The 27,319-nt window shown below is 42.8% G+C and overlaps 2 protein-coding genes across 3 annotated transcripts in view; one reads left to right on the top strand and one right to left on the bottom strand.

The window, feature by feature from the left end:
- The window catches only part of LOC117550421, a 56,457-nt gene that overhangs the window by 15,699 nt on the left and 13,439 nt on the right, over positions 1–27,319 (bottom strand). The window contains exon 2 of one of the 2 annotated variants that reach the window (XR_004569642.1): positions 22,354–23,070. The exons of the other annotated variant lie outside the window; for it this stretch is intronic. The gene's annotated coding sequence lies outside the window, so the exon portion shown is untranslated. Of the gene's footprint in view, positions 1–22,353; positions 23,071–27,319 lie in introns of those variants that run through there. 2 annotated transcript variants of the gene reach the window in all.
- cunh4orf47 (chromosome unknown C4orf47 homolog) lies at positions 22,402–26,156 on the top strand. The gene is made up of 6 exons (XM_034222866.1): positions 22,402–22,875; positions 22,957–23,094; positions 23,282–23,357; positions 24,091–24,276; positions 24,425–24,588; positions 25,769–26,156. The coding sequence occupies exons 1-6, from the start codon at positions 22,691–22,693 to the stop codon at positions 25,821–25,823; spliced, it is 804 nt and encodes a 267-aa protein (XP_034078757.1). The 5' UTR covers positions 22,402–22,690; the 3' UTR covers positions 25,824–26,156.

Here is a 27,319-nt window from a genome sequence, read left to right as displayed (position 1 = left end):
GTCTTTACACTGGTTCCTCACTGACACTAAGAAAGTGAATCAGTCCAGTTCTGAAGTCTTTACACTGGTTCCTCACTGACACTCATGAGGCTTTCACACCAGCGCTTTCCCTTTCTAGCTCCGAGCGGGAGCTTTTCTGGTTCAGCTCCGGTTTCCCATTTCTGCTCCCGCTCTGTTCACACCGCCCAGAGCTGCCGCTGCTGCGTCATGACGTCACCGTTTACGTGCCTGCTTCATAAAATCCAAACCGCGCGGAAATCCCTCACATCGACAACAACAACAATGGCCGATTGTATTGAAGCGCTGTTCGCTTTGGTTATCCTCTTACGAAACAAAATGGAAGGCATCGGACGACTTTACAAGGGACGACTTTACTTGGAACTTTACAAACATCACATGCCCCTGCCCCCGCCTCGACGTAAGAGAGACGTAAGCGACGCCGCCTCTTAGCTCCGAAGCTCTTGCCTCTAGACCGACAATTTTTTGGAGCTGGAAGTGAACCGGATTCCGGAGCTAAGAGGCGGCGCCTCTGCGGTGTGAACAGGAAAAACGGTACTTTTCAGGCTCCAGCTCCGAGCCGGAGCTGAAAACGCGTTGGTGTGAAAGGGGCATGAGAAAGTGGATCAGTCCAGTTCTGGAGTCTTTACACTGGCTTCCTGTTTGTCAAAGAACTGATTTCAAAATACTGCTGCTGGTTTCTAAAGCACTGAATGGTTTAGGCCCAAAATACATTTCTGACCTCCTGCTAAATGATGAACCATCCAAATCTCTCAGGTCTTCAGGGACTGGTCAGCTTTCTGTCCCCAGAGTCAGAACTAAACATGGTAAAGCAGCGTTCAGTTGTTATGCTCCAAATATCTGGAACAAACTCCCAGAAACCTGCAGGTCCGCTGCAACTCTGACTACTTTTAAATCCAGGCTGAAGACTTTTCTTTTTGTCGCTGCTTTTAATTGAACTATTCACATCTTAGACTACACTGTAACTTTTATCCATGTATTCTTTCCTTTTAATGTTTATTTTATTAGCTTTTCTTTTTAATGACTGATTTTAAATGCCATTTTCTTAATGTCTTTCATTTTTTGTAAAGCACTTTGAATTGCCTTGTGTTGAAAAGTGCTATATAAATAAACTTGCCTTGCCTTGAGCTGTTTTAAAAAGGAGATAGGCCTATACCAGTCTTTCTCAAAGAGAGGTCGCTCGCTGACCACTGGTGGTCCGCGAGTATATTAGTAAAATGCCACATTTGAAATTCATATATATTATAAGTTTAAAGTGTTTCTCAAACTGTTAAAACATTACTAGTATAGAGTGTATCATAGATGTAGCGTAGGTACGTACGTTTGTTTTACATCTTATGTCATAAATGATCTGCGCGGTCAATTTGAGCGGTCAACTAAAAAAAATAAACAAAAGAACGGTCAACTGACAAGATGGATCGATGGCTAAAGACAGGGTCAGTTAAAAGAAAATTAAATGAAAAATCGGATGCGATAGTCAAGGTGCATCGTCCTGATGCAGGTGATTCAGCAGCAACAAGTGTTTTTGTGTGCGTTACTGTGTCCCAGGAGAGTGGTTCACTGTCTAACAACCACCCGGCTGAAAGCTGTGAAACTCGGCTTGAATGCAGAAAGTCCAGCGCTAAAGTGAAGAGAAAATATCACAGCGACTACATCAAATTTGGCTTTTTTTGGACTGGAGATGAAGAGGATCCCAATCCACAATGTGTTTTGTGCTACGAGTCGTTGGCGAACGAGGCTATGAAACCTGCCAAGCTCAAGCGACATTTTGAAAGTAAACACAAGGATTACATTGGGAAACCTTTGGGAGTTTTTGAGAGAAAACTTGATGAATTTAAGAAACACATGACGAAGGCGCCCTCACAGTTTTTTGTACCGGGGGGAAATGCGAAGGCTACAGAGGCATCAGGGTATCCCTTCTAATTGCAAAAGCAGGAAAACCTCATTCGATAGGTGAGAATTTAGTCAAACCAGCTGCCAAAGTTATGACTAACATATTGTTTGGGGAGACCGCAAGTGACGAAATTAACAGGGTCCCACTCTCTAATGACACTGTCCAGCGGCGAATAACAGCCATGGCAGAAGATGTGAAAAATCAGCTGATCACACGTTTACGCCAAAGCCAGTTTTTCACACTGCAGCTGGACGAGTTAACTGATATTGGCAATGAGGCAAATCTGCTGTGTTTTGTAAGGTATATTCATGCTGGCGGTGTGCAGGATGCATTTCTTTTTTGTCGTTCCCTGCCGACCAACACCACAGGGGAAGCCATTTTTGACTCGGTCAACAATTTCATGGTGCAGAATCATATCGACTGGACACGATGTGTTGGTATTTGCACAGATGGTGCGACTGCAATGACTGGAAAACATAAGGGACTGGCAGCGCGCATAAGCGCAGTTGCACCTTGCGCCACAGCAACACACTGTTGCATTCACAGAGAACAGCTGGCTGTGAAGAAAATGCCACCATGCCTCAAATCAGTACTGGACCAGTCTGTGAAAAATTGTGAATACAATAAAAAACAAAGCACTGAACACACGTCTTTTTAAAGCTCTGTGTGAAGAAATGGGAAGTGTACACACAAAACTGCTTTTTCATACTGAAGTTCGCTGGCTGTCGCGTGGGAAAGTTCTCACCCGTCTATTTGAACTGCGCGATGAGGTGACGTTATTCTTGCATCATACTGATGAACTGTATGACAGACTGCATGACTTCCAGTGGCTCTCACAATTGGCATACCTGGCCGATGTCTTTAGCGTTCTCAATGCTCTGAACTTAGCGCTGCAGGGGAAAGCTGTTACTGTTTTCAATGTGCAGGACAAAATTAAAGCTGCACGCCTCAAGATGGAATTGTGGTGTGTCCGTCTGGATCGCCAGGAGTTTGACTGTTTTCCGACGCTGGCGGATTTTCTCCTCGCTGCAGATGAAGAGCTGGACGGCGGCACAGTTGCAGCCTTCAAGGAACATCTGCAAGGCCTTCACTTTCAGCTGGGAAGATATTTCCCAGAACTAGATGCAGGCTTTGAGTGGATCAGGAATCCATTTGGGGACAAAACACACATTGAACATGTCAGTTCCAAGCTCCCACCGAGACAGGTTGACAGCCTTGTGGACATCGCATCTTATGGGACACTGAGGACGACTTTCAGAGAGAAAAGCTTGACAGACTTTTGGGTCCACGTCCAGCCTGAGCACCCAGAGCTGGCTGACGCTGCTCTGAAACAGTTGATGCCGTTTCCAACCACCTACAACTGTGAAGCTGGTTTTTCTGCACTTGTTGGTCTGAAAACAAAGCAGCGTAACAGGATCAATGTGGACTGTGATATGAGACTACAACTCTCCAGTTTGGATCCCGACATTGTTTCACTGATGTCTCAGCACAAGCAGCACCATTCCTCCCATTAGTTGGCAACAGAGACACGCAGTGTATGAGTGAGTAAACAATGCTATTTGTAAATGTAACAGTGTAAATAATTATCTTGTGTTTATTGTTAAATTCATATTTAACTTGGGACTGCAACCATAGTTTTACTGTATTTTATTTTGAAAATCCGCAGCGGAAGATGGTCGTACTTAATGCGGTGTATTTTGCATATCTCTCAGTAGCAAACGAGCTTGCTGTCAGTAAATTGCGGCTCTGTTCGCATGGACATTAACTCCATAATAAATGTAGTCTACGTTTCATATGATGTGTCAAATCTCTCAGCATTTACCGTTTAAATCGCATATGAACTAAATGCTTGTAGAATCTGTAGTTGTTTTGTATTGTCGATTTAATATGTGAACGAGCGATAGAGAAGTTCACACAAAGTTGTCATTATTAGGCTGTAATTTTTAATATACTGTTGGAGTGGTAAACAGGCTTATTATTTTATTTAGGATATTTGGGGAGTTAGGTGGTCCGCGAGTGTTTTATTATTAGCTAAGTGGTCCGTGGTCTGAAAAAGTTTGAGAAACACTGGCCTATACTGTACATTTTCATCTAAAAATGTAAAATTATCCACATAATTTGTTCAATTACTAGATATTTAAAAAGAATCAATAACAGTATTGTTTAAATTGCTGGTTAATACAGTTGTAATGGCCATGGACAGCTAACAGGCAGAGGCAATGCCAGAGCTCAGAGTGACTCTGTTTCCTATTGCCCTTTGTTAAAGGGCTGACAGGAGATCAGTGGCTTCTATTAAGGTCTGGCAAACCTGATGGCGCCACCTTAATCGTGGTGGCAGACCTTGTTCTCGAGGTTGTGACGTCCCTAACTAAGGCCATTTTGGCTGCTTTTACGGGCAGGAAGACGTCTGTCTCTGAGGAGAGCATCAGGTCCAGCCTGGGGTACGCGCTCTCCCAGAGTATCGCCCAAGCTCTGGACGCTGCGAGCCAGGTGGAGGACGACAGCGTGGAGCTTTCAGCAGCTGTCATTAGCAAAGAGGTGGCAGAGAGCGTGAACTCTGCCCTCTCTACCCCGATGCACACTGCTGAGCGCGTCGTTCGCCCCCGCAGGCTCAACGTTATGGTGGAGCACACCTGCACAATGCTGAAGGCCTTTGCAGGAAAAATTTGAATTGGGAGATGCCAACGTAGAACACGTCAGAGAAAATTAAGTCCTGCCCCCCTGGAAAAATAATTGGCGGATAACGAGGAGCCCAGAGCTGAGTCACCGGTCTCAGTGGTGTCCTTACTACTACCTACTAGGAGGAGCAGAGTTGGTCAGGGGACTCAGTGACCAGGAGCTGAGAAAAATCACCGATCCTGTCCTGGAGGATTTGCCTGACCAGGTTTATGCTCTGGTGCTCTCTGGAGATCGCCAACACCGCAGAGGGCATCACAGCCCTTCTGACCCAGCAGGAGGAGAATCAGGAGAGGATGAATGTTGACAAGTCCACCAGTCAACAAAACAGAAGACCAAATGCAAGCAGGGCGTAAAGCTGAGGGTGAAGAACTGCTTGGCAAAGCGTTTTGCCAAAGCTTGGATTCATCGCATGGTGGTAAAGCTTAAAAATAATTTCCACCCAGACCCCAAAGCGGAAACTATGAAGTCCATGATGTCACTGATGAGCGGCGTAGGCGCTCTTCTCATGACTGAGGGAGGTGCAAAGGGGGGGAAAGAAATGAGTGTCTCTAAAAGGTTCAAGGACTGCTCCAGTGTCAAGCATTTAGTATTTACTCAGGCACTCTGCGACATGTCGTACAGATACATTGCTAGTTGTATGTCGCAGTGACTTCCCAGAGCCTGTCAGGCACTCGTCTGTCAGGACGTTGCTCGTTCCTCGGGTGCATGTACACGGAGATCCGCAATCAGGCGTGGCGTTTCGTGTTGCTGATGAGCTGGTTTGTGAACACTCAGGTCGGCACCCAGAGTCAAAGGGTCCAACAGGCCATAATGGGGCCTGAGGCTCCGTTTCAGTCAGAGGCCTTGGTGGAGAGGGGCGAGGCTTTGGAGCGAGCCGTGCTTTGTGAGGAGAGAACTGTCAGTCCTTCGGAGGAGGACGCAAACAGGCAGCGAGACTTGAATAGAGTCTGCGTTCAGATTTATGTGGAGACCACGGGGGACATCATTAATAGCCTCTTTGATAGAGTTTGGGCTGAGGTGCAGCAACTGGACTTTTACACCACCCCAACAACCTTCGCTGACCTTGACAAGATTGTTTACCAGCGCTTGTGCAAGAATGCGGACTCTCCAGATATGGTCCTGGCCCTTTTGATTTTAAAGGACCCACGACTTGGATCTTGTATAGTCTGGTCCGTCGATCCCACCTCAGAAACATAGAACCATCTGCAGATTCTTTAGGTCTGTTGGAAAAGCCATCTCCAACATCTGGAGGAGCGTTCAGTAAGTGAACTGTGCCGCAGGGTTCCTCCAGGTTTTCCCGCATTTTAGCATTTAACTGCAAATGAAAAACCTGTAGCGTGCAATATTTAGAGCATTTTAAGGTAGATCTCCACGGGTCTTTGTCCTTCTAAATCCACACGGGTTTCCTCCGAGTGAAAAATGTGCTTCGGTTTTCCCAACTGATTCCTGAAATCAAATAAAAAAACTCTAAGACTGGACATCCATTTTGAAGGATCAAATGTCCAGGGGACTTTTCCCCTTTTAAAATAGAGGCTCCAATTTCCCCACATTGATTACATTAAAAATAACTCTTACATTTCTTAAAATGAACAATAAAAGCAATCAGAGACAAATGTCTCGAGGACAAAATCATAGAAATTAGCAACATTTAAGGAAGAAATTACATGATACCACCAGATCATTTAGAACAGTAATGCTATGTACATTTATTAAATATAAACATCTTAAAGCTGATTAAATACATAAATTCATGAATATTAATCTGCCAATCTCTATGTATTTTATTTCTTTATGGTTATGACGAATGGTCACACATTTCTAAAGTCTCCTGTTCACTGTGCGCACCTTATCATTGACAATAAAATATATATATATAATTAAATGAACACAATTGCCTCTTGACAAATTCATGGAAATTAGCAACATTTAAAGAGAAATAATATGAATGATAACAGAAGATTGTTAAGCATACTGTTAATGCTAATACAGTATGCTTAACAATCTTCTGTTATCATTCATATTCAATACAAACATCTTATAACTGATTCAATCAATTCAAATCAATAAATAATATGAATCTGCTCATCTCGATATATCTTTATTCCAAAGGTTATGTTGATACATAATTTATAGCCTGATTTCAATCATATTTTTTCATTCATCTTATTCATATTTAAAAGCATTGGTACGCAGTGGAACAGATTTTTGTTTCTTACTGAAAGCGATACGCTCATCTTTAAGTCAATACAATCAGTTTAAAATTGATATTGTTATCAAGTCGTTGTTTATTTAGCTTTCCTGCTCTCGTCGGGTCAACTTGACCCGATCTCGGAAGTGTTGATGTGGTAAAAAGGGGTGATTAGTTCTCATTGCCACACAAATTACATGGATGGTTCCCTGTTATGTTATTCGCAAAATAATGAGAACTACAGTACTTTAATTGAATTATGGGTATTATATTCTAATATGTAGCATCTGTGGTCATCCCGGGTCAATTTGGGAAGACTAAGAGAATAGTCAGGGGTTTTGGGTGATGGGAGACACATCTATGGAATCAGAATTCCAATAGCTAACCGTTAAATGACGAACAAAAGGCTTTGTGTTGAACCTGATGAGTGCAGGAGGGTTTCTGAAGATGTTACAAATAAGGTACACACAGCATACAATGCCATAATAACTTTGTATTATTAGTGTAATCTACACACACACACACACACACACACACACACACACACACACACACACACACACACACACACACACACACACACACACACACACACACACACACCTCTACACCAGTGACGTGCGGTGAGGTTCATGGCTGGTGAGGCACTGACTCTTTCAGAGACAGATTTACAAATATTATATTTTGACCTTAATCGAAATATTCGGTTATTTTCAAAAGCTTTTTTAGTCTGATGCTTCAATTCATTTTAAACAGACCGTTCAACAAAAGGATAGGCCTACCCACAATTTAAATATTGGATTGTTCTTTCTTAGTAAGATCCCATTTTCATTACAATTGTGGTCTTACCTTGACTTGAAGATGAAGTCCATGCTATCCTTCTGGACAACAATCTCTATTACTTTTTTGTAAAAGTCCTCCTTATCTTCCTGTAGTTTCAAAAGTCTAGTTTGTTTTTTGTGTCTACCGTCTCTGCGTAGAATAACAGTAGCAACAAGGACCTGTGGGCTCACTTGCGCCCCCTTCAGTGCGGCAGAGGTTATGGCTGCCTCCCCTGGTGCTTTTTTCATTGCCGTTGTATGATGAGACCAGCGGGCCAAAATATCATATATACGTGAAATAAGTTATTTAGAGACTATGGATGGCGAGGATAAATGTAATAAAGGGATCTACAAACATTACATTGGTGACATACAGTGAGATGGTGCAGGCATGCGCTTAGGGCCCGCTTTCCAGCCAGTTTCTGTGGGGTGACACATTCTGAGGTGAGGCAGAGCTCATCTGTGCCTCACCTTACCACACAGTAACTGGCTTGAGCGCGCTCACAAAATAAGTGCCCGCGCTAAATTAGTGCCCGCGCTCCAGCCAGTTACTGTGGGCTTACGAGAGGCAGAGCTCGTCCCTGCCTCAATTCTCATCGCTACCCGTAGTTGTAGCGGAGCTCTGCAAATTTGCTGATTTTGACTATAAAAAGCGATTGGAATCATACATAAATCACACTTACAACACAGATCAGTGGAGACATTTTATTATTATTACTATTTAGTTTGTCTTTAGTTGTTTTTCCGTACATTGGAGTATGACAGGTGAGGCTCTGCCTCCCCTGCCTCCCCTGACTGCACGTCGCTGCTCTACACACATCGAACTGCCCGATTATTACGCCTTATTATTAGTTTTATGAAGGAGATGTCTGGTCACCTGTACGACGAAGCCAGTTCAACAGACCCTGGATATCTTTGAGTTATCTTAACTAACCCTAACAAACGAGATCTCGCTAAGCGGTCCTACGATGCTGGTTATCAACTCGGTAAATCAAGCCAGTATAGAGATGGGTGATTCCTGATTCATCCGGATCATTAACCCGGATCCTATAATGACCTGGGAGTGACGAGTCTCCCCTCTCCATTAACCTGAGTCCTTTGAGTCCTACACCTGGTGACGTACAAATTAAAACTATAAATTGCGTCACTCGCTACTCTCCTTATAACATGTAAAATCACATAACAACGTACCCCAGTCCATCTGCCTACACTGTAAAAAAAGTAAAGTAGCGGCTGCCAAACAAAAACCATTAAATTAAAGTAAAATACTTTAACTGAAATAAAGTGCAAAAGCAATTAATTTACGGGAATTGTCCTCAAAGATTTTACAGGAAAACACTGTAATGTTACAGATGCTTCCTCTCTTTTCAAAATCCATTGTCTTAAAATGTTACATTCAAATACCTTAAATAAAGTTCTGATAGAAAAACAGTTTTTTACATTTTTTTTATCAGATTTTTATGATCAAACACAAAAAATAAATACAGAACCTAAAGTTCTACAGGGAGAATACTGTTATTTTACTGCTTTTTTCTAACATTTTCCAATCAAACACGTTCAACAAAATGACAGCACAAAATGTTCTGTAGGGAACAATTACTCTGAAAACCTAAAATATAAAGATATTTGTAGAATTATACAACCATTAATGAATACAGCATTTCATATTTAAATATATACTTATAAACAGTAGAAACAAAAAGTAAGTGCAAATCCTGACTGACTGAATCAAGGGAACTTCCTTCACTGTGCAAAACACAGCAGACTTGCGCGGACTCAGAGCCGTAACCTTATAGTCTAGCAGCAAGTCCTCAAAAAAGGCTTTCGTTTTTGAGATACCCCTACCCGAGGTATAGAACAAAACACAACAATGATTTTTCTTATCTTTAGGGCCTCCCATTAATGAAATTGATTGTTGTCAAATTTTATTTTGGGGGAAAACTTTTTTTTTTGGTTGTTCTTTAGAACTACCCCAATCCCTGAAAAAGAGCCAAATTAGACCAGGCCGAATGTGGGAATGGTGATAAAAAAGCCTATAACTTGAGAATGATCACTCTTTTCCTCTTTAGATTTGCTGAGGTATGAACCAGGTGGCTGTCCTACATCACCAAATAGTCAGACAATTATTTAACTAAAAAAATACTGAATTATAGTCCTGTAAATGTAGCTTTAGTTTAGACGGAAATTGTACTTTTGGTGATAGGAACATAGGACTCCATCACTTTTCTCTCATTTATCAGAAAAACAGAAATCCCTAAAATATATACAATTACTGAATTGTCTAGGGTGCTATTGAACACTAACCAGTAGTTGTATGGAAATATCTGGTACAGTTCTATTGCAAATGAGATTTCTTTAGACATAGGCCTACCTCTTCTCTGAGACAGTCAAACTCCGAATGGGGGATAAGTGGCACAATAGCCTATAAGTTAAGAATGCTCACTCTGATGGTCATTATATTTGAAGAGGGAAATACCAGGTGGCTGAACTACATCACCAAATAGTCAGAATATGAGTAACCCAATACAATAAACTGTATTAGTTCTAAATGGCAAGCCTCTAAAACATAGGTGTAAATAGTACAGGTTTTATTGAAACTGGAACCTTAATTCAAAGTACAGTATACAATTCATCAAATAATTCTGTGAGAGGTCAAGTATATAGATACTAGAATATAATGTTAAATGTCAGGTTCCTCAGAAACGTTAGGGGACACATGTTGACATTCTGCACAGCAGGTGCAGAACTCCGTACAGGGAAGGCCAACAGAGTGGCACTGGCACTTTCCACTCTCTCCACACTTTGCATCTTTGCAATACAAGTGAGTAATGTCTCTCACTTCTGTAGGTGCTGGGGTTTTGTAAATAGCACTGGTTGAATGGCCCCATCTCTGACAATCCACCCCTTGCCAACAGGACTCCATAACAAGGGTTTGGGTTCGGGCTGTGACACCATATCGCTGTCTGAAACATTGCTCTTTACATGTTGTTGAAATACATCCTCTGTTGGCGGCAGATTTTCCGAGGCTGCATCTGTTGTTGATGCAATTATGAACCTCAGTTCATCCAAGTGTGTGCACATCAGTCCAATTTCCTTTTTTCCATATAGCAGAAGCGCAAATTCTCTTGCGACTGGCAAAGACTCTTCCAAGCTGGCAGAGAGTCCAAAATGGGCCAGATCTTTGAGCTCGCTGAGATGGGTCTTGAGCAGAGTTGGGTGTAACGCGTTACTGTAATAATATTACTTTTGTCGGTAACGGAGTAGTGTAACGCGCTACTTTTATAATTCAGTAATCACACTACAGTTACTAACATTGCCCGACACGCGTTACTTCGTTACTTACTAAAATCAGTCATAATCACACTGACAGACAAGAGGGGTTTCCGCCGCAGGTGTATATGTACGTAATCTGCGCGACTTGCGCGTCCACATCTTCACGTGCAGTGCTGCATAAACATGGCTGAGTCAGCGATAACTTTTGAGGGGTGGAGGTATGCCCATTATTTTGAGTTAGTCCGAAGAATAGACAGGAATGTGACGGTGAGGTGCAAACTGTGTCCAGGCCAGAAGCTGTTATCCACTGCTGTAAACACCACGTCAAACCTCAACAAACACCTGCAAAGAACACATGCTAAGGTGAAGCTAATAGCTAAGGACCCCCGAACCCAGAGTGAGGATGTTGTGAGTGCGCCGCCGCAGATAGCAGGAGACAGAGGACAGCCACGGTCAGATAGGAAAACATTCAGGAGCTATCTGGATCAGTCTTATGCGACAATGGAAACTGAACTAAAGAGAACATTTGAAACTTTAGCAGTCTGCCTGATCTGCCTGCAGGGAGGGGCGGGCCGGCCCTGCGAGTAGAGTAACGAGTAAAGTAACGAGTAAAGTAACGAGTAAAGTAACGAGTTACTTTATGTAGAGAGTAACGAAGTAGTGTAATATATTGCTTCTTTTTTTTTAAAGTAATATGTAATATATTACTTTTTTTAGTAACGACCCCATCTCTGGTCTTGAGTTTGGTGAATGCTGTTGTCTTTCCTATTCTGTACAAACTACTTGTGCCACAGCCAGTGAGTGCATGACATGCTGGTAGACAGTTAGACATGTCTTTTCCAATTCTCTCACATATGGTGTTGATGGGGACATATCTCTCTCTCATTCCATGGCCTGCATGCATGTACACTAGAGATGAACCAAACATGTATTTGCTTGCATAACATATGAGCAGTATTTCCACACCTGTGCCATCAGACCTCACAATGGTGCGGGAATATGACTCTGCAAGATGTATGTCATGGAGCTCCATCCTTGTGTCTCCTGATCACTGTACAGTGATGTCAAACTGCTGACTCCTGCTGTGCAGATGCTCTTCACCTTCTCCCCTTTGTCAAATCCTGAGTGTAGTCTCTGTGGAGCAGCAGTGACAATGTAGTTGCTCACAAACATGCACAGTGTAGTCTTGTTTCCACTACTCCTCAAGTACTTCCTGTAGTTTGGGACATTTGTTTTGCCAGTGATAACATGTGTAGGCCTTCCATCACGTGCACCTCTCCTTAGCCTCACTAGTTCACTAGTGGAATTTAAATGTATCTCACTAGTTAACTAGTAAAGGGCAACGGGTTCACTAGTTAACGTGTAGACATTTTGAGCCCCACTAGTTAACTAGTAAGGTCAAAAGAGGCGTTAACTAGTGAACCTCTTGCCTTTACTAGTTAACTAGTGAGTGATTCTGGGTGCTACTAGTTAACTAGTGAGTGATTCTGGGTGCTACTAGTTAACTAGTGCAGTCAAATGTATGCCACTAGTTAACTAGTTCTGCTTCTTTTTTAGTAGTTAACATGTCAGAGCTTTTGCAGCGCACTAGTTAACTTGTAAGACTTTTAGCATCACTAGTACGGTCAGAGGGCCACTAGTAGTGTTGTCACGATACCAACATTTTGGTTTCGATACCGATACCAAGTCAAGAATTGCCATTCCAATTATTTTTCGATACTTTTCTTAAAAAAAGGGAAACAGTCTTAAATGTAATTATTGTGCTTTATATTTCACACCAGAACCATAACCACATTGGTAAGTTAGCTAAAAAGATAGCCATATTAGACAGTTATCATTGCCATTAATTGCCTCGGCAAACTACGAAAACGTTCATTTGTCACAAAATAAATTACACTGGTTTGACTTAGATTTGAGGGCATGGGATTGAGCATGATGTAATTATGTTATCTATCACATTCGCTAACCTGTCTGGATGCCGGTTGGCGAGGTGCTTAGCGAAGTTTGATGTGTTGGCTCCCTTGGTTTGCAGGGATCTAAAACATGTCTTACAGACAGGCCTCGTGGTGTCCGTAGGCTTGCCCTCACTGTCAGAGATATAGCTAAAATACTTCAAAATGTCGCTTCTGGCGTCTTTTTTGTCAACAAGCCGAGGCGCAGCGGCATTTGTACTCCCACTTGCAGCCATGCTTCTCGCTTTCTCACATGCTCTGGCAGCTAGCGCGTGCACGAGAGAGGGGAGGGACTTAGAGCGTGCTTGAGAGGGGAGGGACTTAGAGCGTGCTTGAGAGGGGCGGGACTGCAGGCACGAATGCAGTGCAGGGAGTGGAAGCAGAGCGCTGAACACACACGGCTCTTATTAAAACAGCGCTTTCTCACCGGAGTACTTTCCCCCGTCATTCTTAAAGTACCGATACTAATGAAACGGAGGAATCGTAACGTTTTTAACAGCAGGGTATCGCGGTACCTTTCAAGTATCGGTACACCGTTGTTTAGAGTCGGCGAGGTCCTGATAATTTATTCCGGTAAATTACTCTGACCTACTAATTGACCTGACTGAAGTTATTGAGTCAATGTAAGTTTACTGCTTGGCTCAGATCCACCAACGTCAGCAAGATCTCACCTCTATTAACTCCCCGAAGAACCAGGTTCAATTAACTGCTGTTTCTATTCAGACAACTCTTTTTAATCTGTTTAAGGGATCCCGAAGGATTTTGATATCAGTAAATGAAGTGTGTTCCTACCTAAGTGTGTGTGGCAGGGTGCAGTCTTACCTTTGAAGCAGGAGAGGAGAGCACAGATTTTCTTTTAGTTGTCCCAGTCCATAAGGTGAGATCAGTTTATTTGAAGAAAAATAGGTCCAAACTAATACAGGGTTTTTACCTTTTAACACATTATAATTATACGCAACATATCATGCTGGGGTTATATTTTTTATCTAAAACCTTAATTCATATTTCTCATCTATCCAAGATCTAAATAAAGCTATTAGTTCTAAGATTCCTGTACGTACTAATAACGCATTCCAGGTAGATCTAAATAGAGCTATTAGTTCTGAGATCCTGCACGTACTAATAACGCATTCCAGGTAGATCTAAATAGAGCTATTAGTTCTGAGATCCTGCACGTACTAATAACGCATTCCAGGTAGATCTAAATAGAGCTATTAGTTCTGAGATCCTGCACGTACTAATAACGCATTCCAGGTAACCTTACCGAGAGCCATTTACCCCGCTCTGAGGGCCAGAGCTCACCGGGAGAGAGTATACCAGGGGTTTCCCCCTCTCTCTCGCCCTCTCTCAAAAAACCAGTCTCTTTATGCTAAAAAAAACGGATCGAAACCCCAAAAAAACACCTCCTCTATTCCCAACCAACATCTTCTATTGGCTATGGCATAAGACACACCTTCCCATGTTTGTGTAAAAAAAAAGACATGACCAGACATATTCTATGGCTATGACATAACCACCTTTTTGAGGCCTCAATGTGTTTCTCCTTAAGTCAGGAGCCCCCCTCCCTGTGAACTGCTGTCAGAGGAGAGGGAAAAAACTGCCTACTCTCTTATCAGAGAGTAAGGCATAAATCATTATAGGTCTTACACTCAACTTAACAAACCACTTGTGTTTTGTTTATGCTGTAAATATAGAAAAATCTAAAATATGAAGCATTTTCATTGTGGATTATACAAGAATATAATTGATTATATTTGATTATAACTAAGTATTCAACATACTATGAAGATCTCAACACCGTGCAACACTAGTCACTAGTTCATCAAAAAGCTTACAAGTTGGGACTTTGGTGCTACTAGTGCTGCTCCTGGCGTCACTAGTAAGGCTTATGTGGTAACTAGTCGAACAAAAGTGCCACTAGTTGCTAAAAAAGAGTGCCAAACTAGTTTGACCATATATCTAACAAGTTAAATCAAAGAGCCAACTAGTGCAGGCAGCCGCCGTCTGATATCAAGGATATGGAATAAATACTCAAATGGCTTGCCATAGCCGTCGTCACCCAGCCTCCTTCTCAGGGGTCCCTGTCATCACATGACGTCTCAGCAGTGTTGGATACACACGACACTCGAGGTGTCGGCCAAGTGAGAGGAACAGGACCAGCTGTTTTTCAGGTCGCTGGTGTCGACCAGACTTCCTCTCTACCGAAGAGTGAACTTGTTCATCTCCAAGAGCAGGATGATGTCATAGGCAGGGCTCTCTATTACATCCAGCGCCGCAGGAGACCCACGAGACGTGAGCGTGCTGCTGAGTATTGCGGAGTGTCAAAACTGCTAAAACACTTGCCCAAACTCTCCGTCAAGGATGGCATTTTGTGCAAGGTAAAGAAAGACAGACAAATGAACACGACGATCCACCAAATGGTGGTTCCAGACTCCCTTAAGGCCCAAGTCCTCAATGGCATACATGACTCAGCTGGTCATCAGGGACAGGCCCGCACGCTTTATCTTGCCAGGCAGAGATTATTTTGGATAGGGATGGAATGTGACATCATCAATCATGTGAGAAATTGCTTCCGATGTGTGGTTGGAAAAACACCTGAGCCTAACGACCGTGCTCCTCTTGAAAGCATTTGCACCTCTGAACCGATGGAACTAGTCTGTATTGATTTCTGGACTGCTGAACAGACTGACAAAAAGTGTGTGGATGTTTTGGTAGTCACAGATCATTTTACTAAACTGTCTCATGCATTCCCGTGCAAAAATCAGTCAGCTAAGCAGGTCACTCGTCGACTTTGGAATGACTTTTTCTGTCACAAAGTGACCCAGTGGTTTCTCTTGCTGTACAGGACAGTGAGACAAAGACAGTTAACTGGCTCCTGCAGATGGATGATGCAAATGATGGGGATGAGATAGCCAGCCAGCCTGATTGTTCTTCAGTTGTGGCTGTGAGCACAGCACCTTCAAAAGCAGAAGAGTGTTTGATCTCACATGTTGTGGGTGAGGTTTTGAATCCCTCAGACTCTTTTGTACGTGTTCAGGGCCGTCCCTCCCTCATCATCAGGTCATATGGTTTCCCCAAACGCATCCATTCAGATCAAGGAGACAATTTTAAGAGTCAACTCATTAAAGAGCTCATGGAGGTGGCTGGCGTCCAGAAGTCACACACCACCCCTTACCATCCTATGGGGAATGGAGTTGTCGAGCGGTACAACAGAACACTTGGGAGCATGATAAGGGCCCTGCCTCCACATTCCAAGGCCAGGTGGCCACAATTGCTCCAAATGCTGACATTCTGTTACAATTGCACTGAGCATGAAACAACAGGCTTTGCACCTTTCTTTCTCATGTTTGGGAGGACCCCACGTCCGCCAGTTGATGTTGTGTTCCAGCATGCCCTCTCTAACAGTGCTGTTGTTGACCATTGTGAGTTTGTTTCCCGCTTGAAACGTGACCTGGCTGAAGCTGCTCACATTGCCCGGCAGAACAGTCACACTGAACAGGCGCGTCAGGCAAAGAACTACAACCGCAAAGCAAAAGGGTCACCTCTCACTATTGGTGACAGAGTCTTGCTTGCAAATCGTGGTGAGAGAGGGAAAAGAAAGATTGCAGACGGATGGGTTTCCACAGTTTATGAAGTGATATCTGTGAAGCCAGGAATCAATGTGTACTGCATTAGAGACCCTGTGACGTCAAAGGAGAAAGTTGTTCACAGGAATCTCCTGCTTCCTGTGAGTTTTCTCCCTGTGGGAGGCGATGAAGATCTTGAGTCAAGCTGCTCTTCTGTCGCTGGAAGTGGACAAAGTGACCCAGTGGTTTCTCTTGCTGTACAGGACAGTGAGACCAAGACAGTTAACTGGCTCCTGCAGATGGATGATGCAAATGATGGGGATGAGATAGCCAGCCAACCTGATTGTTCTTCAGTTGTGGCTGTGAGCACAGCACCTTCAGAAGCAGAAGAGTCTTTGATCTCACATGTTGTGTGTGAGGTTTTGAATCCCTCAGACTCTTTCGTATGTGTTCAGGGCCGTCCCTCCCTCATCATCAGGTCATGCAGACTGCGTGGGGCCTCAGCTTGCGGAGGGGGCCTCATCTTGCGGAGGGTGCCTCCACTGAGCCGAAAATGTGGCGCGGCACGGCTCCACTAGCGCCCCCCCCCCCCGTTGACGCTCGCGAAACAGAGGGCCTCATCATATAACTTTGTGTGGGGCCTCATGTTGGCCAGGGACGGCCCTGTACGTGTTGCACAGTTGCCCTCCACTGTTGAATGTGAGGTGTCCCAAGATTGTTCTTTACAGCCCTCAGCATAAATAGCTCATTGTGTGCCCTCCCCTGACATGGCAACAGATTAGGGCTGAACGATATATACCGTGTCATGGCGATAACCGCGATATGCGCATGTGCGATATTCACACCGCAGGGACGTGCGGTTTTATTCATTTTTTTTTTTAATGCTAACGCACTTTAGCACAGAATTCAAAATAAAGATACCCTTATTACTTATCGAAACTGCACATACAATATATCCGATTAAAGCTGAGACTCCACAGATTATTTAAGTATAGTATCTAAGCGATCCGATCTCGCAACAGGGGAAGCAAACACAGACATCACAACACGTACCTTTTACGGAGCTTTTACGGGAGATCGTCTCACCGTAGCTGTCAATCTGATCAAAAGACGTGTTCAATGGCATTAAAACGAGAAAAAACGCGGCTGAATCGGTTGATCCATAGGTTGATAATGTATCTGTGGCTTTGAAGCAATTGTTTATAATCCATAATTCCATTTTTATGTAAAAATTGGAGCACAACAGTTAGCTGCTAATGGTAGCCACCAGAGTGTATGCAGTTTCCGGTTTTGGCTACGCGTCACTCTCACTCCTTATTTGGTAATGTGTGTGTGTTAGACTGCGCTGGACCGCCGCATAGCCAAGACCGGAAGCAGCAGCCACTCTGGTGGCTACCATTAGCAGCTAACTTTTGCTCTGCGATTTTTACATAAAAATGGAATTATGGATTATAAATGAAATCATTTTTTTATACAGAGAAGTTAAAAACCTATGGATTAACCGATTCAGCAGCGTTTTTTCTCGTTTTAATGCCATTGAACACGTCTTTTGATCAGATTGACAGCTACAGTGATACATCTCCCCTAGAAGCTACGTAAAGGTACGTGTTGTGATGTCTGTGTTTGCTTCCCCTGTCCGAGTTCGGATCACTCAGTGATGATACTATATTCTTTCACACACACATACGGGTATTGGGCCGAGGGCGACACCGTACTTCCGGTATCCGCCGTTTTACGCGAGGTGCAAGCAGCCGTACACCGTCTAGGTGTTGCTAAGCTTCCTGTACTGAATATCATAGTCTATTGCCTTAATCAATATCTAGTCACCTCTAAAATACCACATATATGCAATGGCATGATAATATTATTGTGACAAGTGGGGTATTCACCTGGTGTTTGCAGAAATTAGACGTAGATGCAGCCAAAATCGACAAAGGCCACTGTCGTTTTTCCATACATCTGCAGGCAGTCTGTAAGGGCAATCCGACAACCCACACAGCTCTAGTTTACGCTGGTAACGACCTAAAGCACACCCCTCAAGTCCAAAGATGTAATCCGAAGACATGCAGCGATTTCTTCGGTCGTTAATTCAGAAAAAAAACCTAGTGCGCTCTGCCTGGCTACGTTAACTAGCTGTTTATATTTGCACTTCCAGGATATTTGCACCTCCAGGAAAATGGCGTATTTATATATATATATATATATATATGGTGCGTGATGCATTGTGGGTAGCTCGTGACGTCACTGTGTGTGAAAGAATACCTAAATAATCTGTGGAACCTCAGCTTTAATCGGATATCTTGTATGTGCAGCTACGATAAGTAATAAGGGTACTTTTATCTTGATTTCTTCGCTCAGGGGTCATTTAGATGCTTCTTATGAGACTTGTGTTTTGTTTTGGTAAAAATGGTTTGTATCGTCAGTTAGCTGAGATTATTTCCGTTAATCTGGTATAACACATTAATAGGTTCTTAAATATCAAGATCCCCTGAGACACAGTGTTGTGAAAAAAAAAAGTAAAGTACCCGCCGGGACTTTGGGGCTTAACAGGTTAAAAAAACGCAATATATACCGCAGGGGGCGGGGGAAATCGCGATGTCAGTTTTTTGCAATATCGTGCAGCCCTACAACAGATACACAACTAGGTGCACTCACACAGGGCCATGCAGCCTCTTCCACTTTGCACTAGGGCAGGTAGACCTGTTAAACCTCCAGCTCGACTCATTTGTGAAATGAACGAGCAGATTGTAGATGACTCAGTGTCAACAAGTGGTTCTTTGTTTTCTATTGTGAGAGACATATTCTTTGGTTAGACTCCTGATAGTGATATAGATAATATATATATATATATATATATATATATATATTATATATATATATATAATATATATATATATATATATATTATATATATATATATATTAGGGCTGTCAAGTTAACGCGTTAATAACGCGAGCTATAATCAAAAATCATAATATATCATATATTTCCTTATCTGAGTCAGCTTCTCGAGCCGTATCTGGCTGTGCAACACTTACCAACATATAGCCTATGCAGAAGTATTATTTTAAGCAACACATTAAGTTGACGAAACACTCAACTCAAATGTAATTATGTTAATTATTAAGTCAGATCACTCGTGTCTTAGATGAGGCAGTGATATCATAAACCTGTTAATGTAGGCCTACGCATTGAAACACTCGCAAGTCATGGATGTTTAAAGTTTAACTTCTTCATATTTGTCTAATATTATAGTTTCATTTTCATTAATGAAGTATGACGCTGCGCTGTCAGTACGCTTGTCTATGTTTTTGATGATTGGTCAAATGTTGCTAGCCCCGCCCCTTGAACGCGCTCTCAGCCGGACAGAGAAACCCTGGGTTGATTTACTGAGTTGATAACCAGCGTCATAGGACCGTATAGCGAGATCTGGTTTGTTAGGATTAGTTAAGATAACTCAAACATATCCAGGGTATGTTGAACTGGCTTCGTAGTACAGTTTACTGGTGGCTGCATAGCAGCCAAAATTTGTCAAAGACACAAACATTATACATTATATTTTAATTTTACCAGGATGCAGTGAAAAAAATATTTGGGAAGGCTTACGGCCCGTCTACACTACAGGCATCAAAAAATGCTTTCAACGCTTCGCCCATTCATTTGAATGGGGTGACGTAGAAGATTTTTAAACTTTGCCGAACTGCATTGTGGGGAGCATGGCATGGCTTTGCAAGCATCACGAGCATCTATCGGCATCAAAAGTTGAACAATGTTCAACTTTTGAGGCTCGATGCTTGGCATCAGCCAATCGAATCCCGCGTATGCAAATCTGACAGTACAAGCGCTAGCCAATCAAACCGCGTGTATGCTGGGAGAGACTACGCAGGTCATTTCCTCATATTAAAAAAAATGGAGGGAAAATTCATTATAGCGGTAGTGAATCACCCGGTGCTGTATGATCAGTCTCTGTTCATCTACCGGGATATAAATCGGAGGAGCGAGGCATGGAGGGAGGTGGCAGAGACAGTAGGTGAAACTGGTAGGTTTTCGCCTGTTTGGGGATTTTATATCCAGTTTACTTCGTTTTAACATTGCTATTGCTTTGTATGCCGGGGGCGGGAGATTCATGTGATTGGTTGTTGGTCGCCTTGGTCGCGAGAAATCGCCAAGCCTCAGACACACCCAGCTTCAAGATTTTTTGATGCCTGTAGTGTAGACGGGCCGTTAGCCTTCCCTAGCCTAAAGTACCCGCCGCCCCTGCCTTCACCACAACTGGCTACAACAACTGGCGCCATGCTCTTGTACGTGATAAGGGACTGGGAAGGCATGAATCAAGCAAAAAGCACATAGATCCATAGATCTCTTAATTTTGCTCTCAAAGTGCACCAGATTGATGCTTTTAACTTCAATATTTAAAAAAAATCTTCCGGGGGAGCATGCCCCCGGACCGCCCTAGAGGAGGTTAGGACCCCCCCAAGAGGGTGTTAGGTCCACTCCCCACTTATAAAAATAGCACTTTACCACTGCACCCTCTCTAATCTCAGATGCGCCCTGAGTCATTTTGTTCTGGAACCGGGCCTGGATGGAGGAGGGTTACAGTGTCCAAATGTAATGTGGTATTACTGGGCTGTGCAGCTGAGAACTATTATGTTCTATGTTTTCCTCATTGGACTGAAATGGAATCTCATAGTTTGAATCTACCTCTTCCCTTATGTATTCAGATACAGTAAGAAACTTAAGCAAACAAATACAAAATTGTAAAACAAATGATAAAGATCTTGTATGATGTGAAAGATATTTCAAAGAACCACATACATTATCACCATACAGTCCAGTATGGGGTGTTCATTCTTTTGTGCAGACGCAACTTTCAATGATTGGAGTCAAAGGGACTCAAAATGATCTGCCTTTATTTGGCAGACTCGAATGTCATGACGTCCTTTGATGAGATGAGGTGTACATTCAATCTTGATAAAAAACATTTCTTTAAATACCTCCAGCTTACAAGCTTAGTTAATCAACTAATCAAAATGATGCCCTTAGGAGACAACAACAATGATGATTAAGGACAGTTTTTCATATCAGAGTTTTACAATATGCTCTAATCTTTCTAATTTGAGAATTCACATATACATGGAAGGACAGCCTGCAGACTGACCTTTCAGATAGAGTGGCGAAGTCACGCCCATCTACTTCCGGTCCATGGGACCTTATTTCGGAAAAATTATGTATTGAAGTCAATGAAGAGATGGGTCTTGCTCGTTCTTTCGCTTCCCGTCTGATGAAAGGACCAGGAGTGTCTGGATCAAGTTAGCTACCCAGCTAGTAGCAAGCACATTAGTTAGCATTACAGTCTTAGCCTTGTCATTTGTATTAGCCTTAACATGAAGTAACATCAAGTAACCCAACATGTTAAACAGTAAGAGTAGTAGTCATATTTCGTGAACCCTTTGAAGAGTATTATCATTCTATAATACACAATTTAAGCCCGGGGGAGAAACGCTAACGCTAACGCTATATTAGCATCGGCAATCTTTTCTACTTCATGCTATCTGCACAAATGGTTGACATTAAACATTAAAAAGACCAGGCAGTTCAGAGAGAATCAAAGGAAGGCAGACAGCTTTGCATGACATTCTTCTGATAGTGAGGGTAGTCAATCCCTTTTTTGACAGTAGTGACGGTCATCTTGGTGACGTGTGTTGTTGTGCGAGACCAGAGATGTAGTTCATTGATCGTTTCACACAAAAAAATGTGTTACATCACAGTTTTACGACATCTTTTTTTTTTTTCACTTGCAAAATTATCTTTTAAATTGACAAACATCATATGTGTAATTCGTGGCACAATTAAAATGGGATCGAAAGATAATCTTTCTCTCTCCATTGACTTCAATACATCATTTTTCTGAAATAAGGTCCCATGGAGCTCCCCCGGAAGGGGAGGGACTTCGCCACTCTATTGGAAAAAAGCTTGGATTGCTGCTCATACCAGGTCTAATAATGCTAAAACGAATACAGTATAACTGATTGATGCGAACATATGTGACCCCGGTTGGGGGGCTTCTGCGTTTTGCCCTGTGGACCACAGTAGCTATTACACATTTTGTGTAAGTCTGTGTTGCGTAAACTTACCAACTTTTCAATTGTGATACAACATGAACACCGCTACCTACATTGTAGCAAAGTTATATTAATATGTATATTTGCATCTCTAAAGACACAAGGGTACATGTAGATCTCATGTCTTTCATCTGAAATTCAGGTCCTTTTAATGAGTCGGCCCACCGCAGCAGACAGATGCTGGCTGGGGTTTCTAAACAGCGATGTGCTCTACAGAACGGCTTCTTCGATCAGTCCTTCAAACGGATATTTGAGCGAGAAGCTCTGAGTGACCCTGTGAGACTGGCCCGACAGAACCGCAACCAGCAGAACAACAAGAACCTGGGCAAGGCCTTCTTGCCCTGTAACAGAGTCACACAGCCGTGAGAGATTACACACACACAGACAATAACACACACATATACATGCATGAGTCCTCTCACGGTCGTATCGTCTCCCTCCAGCTGTGGGTCAGGCAGTTACTACGGGACTCTGTCAGGACCGTTGGAGGCCATGAGTCCGCTGTCAGTCACACAGAAAGCCCACCGCTCTCCTGGACGCAACATCGTCACCTCCCCCTCCAAGAAAGGCAGTGGTTACAGGTTTATGGCAAGAACTCTTACATAAGCACAGCATAATGTAACTTATTGTTTTCTGTATACTCTGGAACAACTAAGATACTACAGTGTGCCCTTTTCTTTTCTTATAAACCGTCAACTCAAACATATTTGATTGAATATCACGAACAGTTCTAAGGATGCTATGGCTAACCTATCACTTCTCCTGCAGCTATCCCAATGTGACTCTGTCCAGAATTGAGTTGTATTCGTCCGACCCGTACAGCAGAACCAGAGAAGTTCTAAAGGTAACGCTTTTAAAATAATTCTGGATTACTATGTTATACCTTTGGGCCTTATATTACTTTTTAGTTTCGGAGATTATTTATCTTGGTTATTATAATACCATATTCACCAAAGTACTGACATTGATGGATGTGGTAACACAACAACTTTCTATAAAGAAGTCAGAGGGGGCAACAAACTAGACAATCAGCTGATCAGATGTGGTGGTAAATAAGTCAGGAGGTTAGAAAAATTATTTGGCAGGTTTATTAAGTTTGCCTTTACTGTAGTCAGTTGTAAAAAATGCTCAAGGACATTTGTCTTATTTGTTTCTAACTTATCCCTTTTTTATTGGACAAGGTAGCAATTCTGTCAAAAAAAGTTTGTATCATTTTTGTTTCTTTTCCTGCTTTAGCGACAGTTAGCTCCCCAGGTGACATATACCCTGTCCTATAAAATGACATACATATATAAAGTTGTGGCCATGTCGACCATCCTAATGTGTACCGTTATTATTGTCTGTAAACCTCCCATGTGGAGCAGTTTACGCTTTGAAACAAAAGCTTCATTAAAACTGGATGGTGACAAAGTAAAATTATTTCATAGAAATCCTTCGTAAAGACATTACGGTGAATTACGCATTTTTACCATTTTATTATAAACATTTGCTTTAATAAGAACTACTTACATCAATTTAGAAATATATTTTCAACCTTGAGTTAAGAATACATGTTAATGTGTTTGTGTATGGTACAGAAGGAGGCAGCAATCCATCACTCCAAGTTAAAAGATGGCCCCTTCAGACTCAACCTCCATCCAAGAGATTATTTCCAAGGAAACCCATACCGCAGTGACAAGCCCCTCCCACCCGCAAACAAGCCCCTCCCATCTGACCAGAAGATTTCTGTAGTCCCCTTCAAGCCCCCGTCCCCCAACAAAAAGGTAATTCCTCCGTCTGCAAACCACTGCAGGGTCAGAGGGAAAAAACTGTTTCTGGCCAAGTGGCCATTCTTTAACCCGCGATATATCTGTTGTATATTTAACTTTTTCACATGTATCTGTGTATTTGTGTGGCTCTATCTTGTGTCAGATAGGAGGAATGAAAGCTGGGACGTTTGGCTCCTACCCCATGCATTCTGCTGATCCATACGCCCTCCGCCGATCCAAACAAACTGTTCAGGAGCCAGTGTTCTATCCGGCTCCTGGTCCCAAGAGCGTACCTGTCAAGAGTATCATCTCTGTCAATGTGAACAGGTTTGACCCCTACCTCTATTCTTCTTCTTGCCTTTATTTTTTTTCACTTGGAATGCTTTCAGGTGCCACAAATCATCTCAACTGTCTAATTTGAGTAGTAATCTTTTCTTCTGATGCTGCATTTACTGAGATTTCCTCTTTTGACTCATTAGAAGTAGCAGAAACAGGCCTTTAACAGAACATCAGTTTATGACATTAAAGGTCCCCAATTATACTGTTTTTCATAAATATATTATAGTTCTCAGATATATACAAAACATCTCTGAAGTGTTTGGCTGAAATACCAAACAGATCATGCATTGTAGCATCCCATAAACCCCTCTGTTTCAGCCCTGTTTCAAAAGTGCTGATTCTCTGTCTTTTACTTTAGATGAAAATAAGGTGCCACTCCCTTAGATATTTGGTTAAGAGAAACACAATGGTGCTCTAGGAGATTTAGGTGATAAGGGGGGGGGGGGGGTGTTACCTTGGTTGGTTATTGGCAAATGGTTACACAAGCCAAAAAATCGTTATCACATCATAAAGTGGCCAAAATCTGATCAGCTGATTTTCAGACAGGATTTTATATAAATGGATCGGAAGGCTTCAGTAGAAGCTGCTGGGAGTCCCAGCATAGGGTGCGTTGAAGCTTGCCGGCGGGCATGTCTGACGCTCGACCAACAACCAATCACATGAATCTCCTGCCCCGGACACACAAGCAGCGGTTTGATTGGCAAGAGCTTGTACTGGCATATGATTCGATTGGCTGACGCTTCCGTCGTTACGCTTTGCTCTCACAATGCAGTTCGGCCGAAGCGTGACGTCACCCAATTCAAAGTGAATGGGAAGAAGCATTGAAGCTTCAACGCACGCCGCCATGTGTAAGCTCCGTAATCCTAACCCAGGATGGAGCAACTACAAAATATGTCAATCACTTTTAAAAGTTTAGTAAATGAAGCCACATTACATTTTCACCCTGAATGAGAACCAACAATCTCCGGTAGAGGCAACATCTGTTTCCATACCATAATTTGTGCTTTCCCATTTTCTCAAGATATCCTGAAGGCTTAATGTCTTATATGTCAATGTTATTGTCAGTTAGCAATGCTGCTGTTGTTGTTGCATTAAAAGTATGTGTGTGTTAATTAGCTTTACTAAAACGTCTAAAGACATTTGAGCTAAAAGTAATGTTCTCTTTCAGGAATGTGCACTCTTCAAACTACACCTCAACTGTTCCAGCTGTGATGACCTTCTGACTACATTACCCACACTGCAGAAACTGCAGACCTTACTCTAATCTAATATTTAGATTTGAAGTCTAGTTAGTCTTTTTGTGAGTACAAGTGCTTAATTGCTTTCAGAAGATACTAAAGCATCCTGAAGTAAATGTTACTTGTAATAGTCTTTATAAACAACTATATTGACATTTTTTTAAGTAGGTGGTAGGGGACCTGTCTGCGAAAAATGTAAGACCAACACTGCCTGATTTTTGCGACCATCAACCATAATATTTCTTGGTATAGAACTGTTGAAAACCGGAAGGGGAGGTACTTCGCCACTCTATAGAGAGCCGAAGTCCCTCCCTTTCTGGGGGACCTCCATGGGACCTTATTTTGGAAAAAGTATGTATTTAAGTCAATGGCGAGAGAAAGATTATCTTTCGATCCCGTTTGAATTGTGCCACGAATTACATATATGATGTTTGTCAATTTAAAAGAAAATGTTGCAAGTCAAAAAAATTAAATGTGTCATAAAACTGTGAAGTAACACTTTTTTTTGTGTGTGAAACCGCTCTGTTAGCAGATTTAGACTCATACCTTTTGTCTCTCTGCAGCAGTTGAAGTTTAGCCATTCATCACGGCGTTATTTATTAGATGCACACAAGTCAAGAGACCTCCTCAGGTCACTGAGGTCGTCAAACAACTCCACAGTGGCAAAGCCCCGGGGGTGGATGAGATCCGCCCGGAAATGCTGAAGGCTCTGGGTGTTGAGGGACTGTCATGGTTGACACGTCTCATCAACGTTGCGTGGAAGTCGGAAACAGTACCGAAGGAGTGGCAGACCGGGGTGGTGGTTCCCCTTTTTAAAAAGGGGGATCAGAGGGTGTGTGCCAATTACAGAGGCATCACACTACTCAGCCTCCCCGGGAAAGTTTACTCTAAGGTACTCGAAAGGAGGGTCAGGCCGATTGTCGAACCTCAGATTGAGGAGGAACAATGCGGATTCAGTCCTGGTCGTGGAATGACGGATCAGCTTTTTACTCTCGCAAGGATCCTGGAGGGGGCCTGGGAGTACGCTTATCCGGTCTACATGTGTTTTGTAGACTTGGAGAAGGCGTATGACCGAGTTCCCAGGGAGTTACTGTGGGAGGTGCTGCGGGAGTATGGGGTGAGGGGGTCTCTACTCAGGGCCATCCAATCTCTGTACTCCCAAAGCGAGAGCTGTGTCCGGGTCCTCGAAAGTAAGTCGGACCCATTTCCGGTGAGGGTTGGCCTCCGCCAGGGCTGCGCTTTGTCACCAATCCTGTTTGTAATATACATGGATCGGATTTCAAGGCGTAGTCATGGGGGAGGGGGTCTGCAGTTCGGTGGACTAAGGATTGCACCACTGCTTTTTGCAGATGATGTGGTTCTAATGGCTTCATCGGTCTGCGACCTTCAGCACTCACTGGATCGGTTCGCAACCGAGTGTGAAGCGGCTGGGATGAGGATCAGCACCTCCAAATCTGAGGCCATGGTTCTCAGCAGGAAGC

Source organism: Gymnodraco acuticeps, unplaced genomic scaffold (assembly GCF_902827175.1).
Source record: "Gymnodraco acuticeps unplaced genomic scaffold, fGymAcu1.1, whole genome shotgun sequence".
In the NCBI taxonomy this organism is placed as follows: domain Eukaryota; kingdom Metazoa; phylum Chordata; class Actinopteri; order Perciformes; family Bathydraconidae; genus Gymnodraco; species Gymnodraco acuticeps.
The sequence above is the reverse complement of the archived record's forward strand: the minus strand, read 5'-3'. Positions and strand labels throughout refer to the sequence as shown.

Coding starts and splice junctions, on each gene's coding strand:
- cunh4orf47 (XM_034222866.1), top strand. CDS start 22,691: ATGCTGGCTGGGGTTTCTAAACAGCGATGTGCTCTACAGAACGGCTTC. Junction 22,876..22,956: donor TGTAACAGAGTCACACAGCC/GTGAGAGATTAC, acceptor GTCTCCCTCCAG/CTGTGGGTCAGGCAGTTACT. Junction 24,277..24,424: donor CCCCGTCCCCCAACAAAAAG/GTAATTCCTCCG, acceptor ATCTTGTGTCAG/ATAGGAGGAATGAAAGCTGG.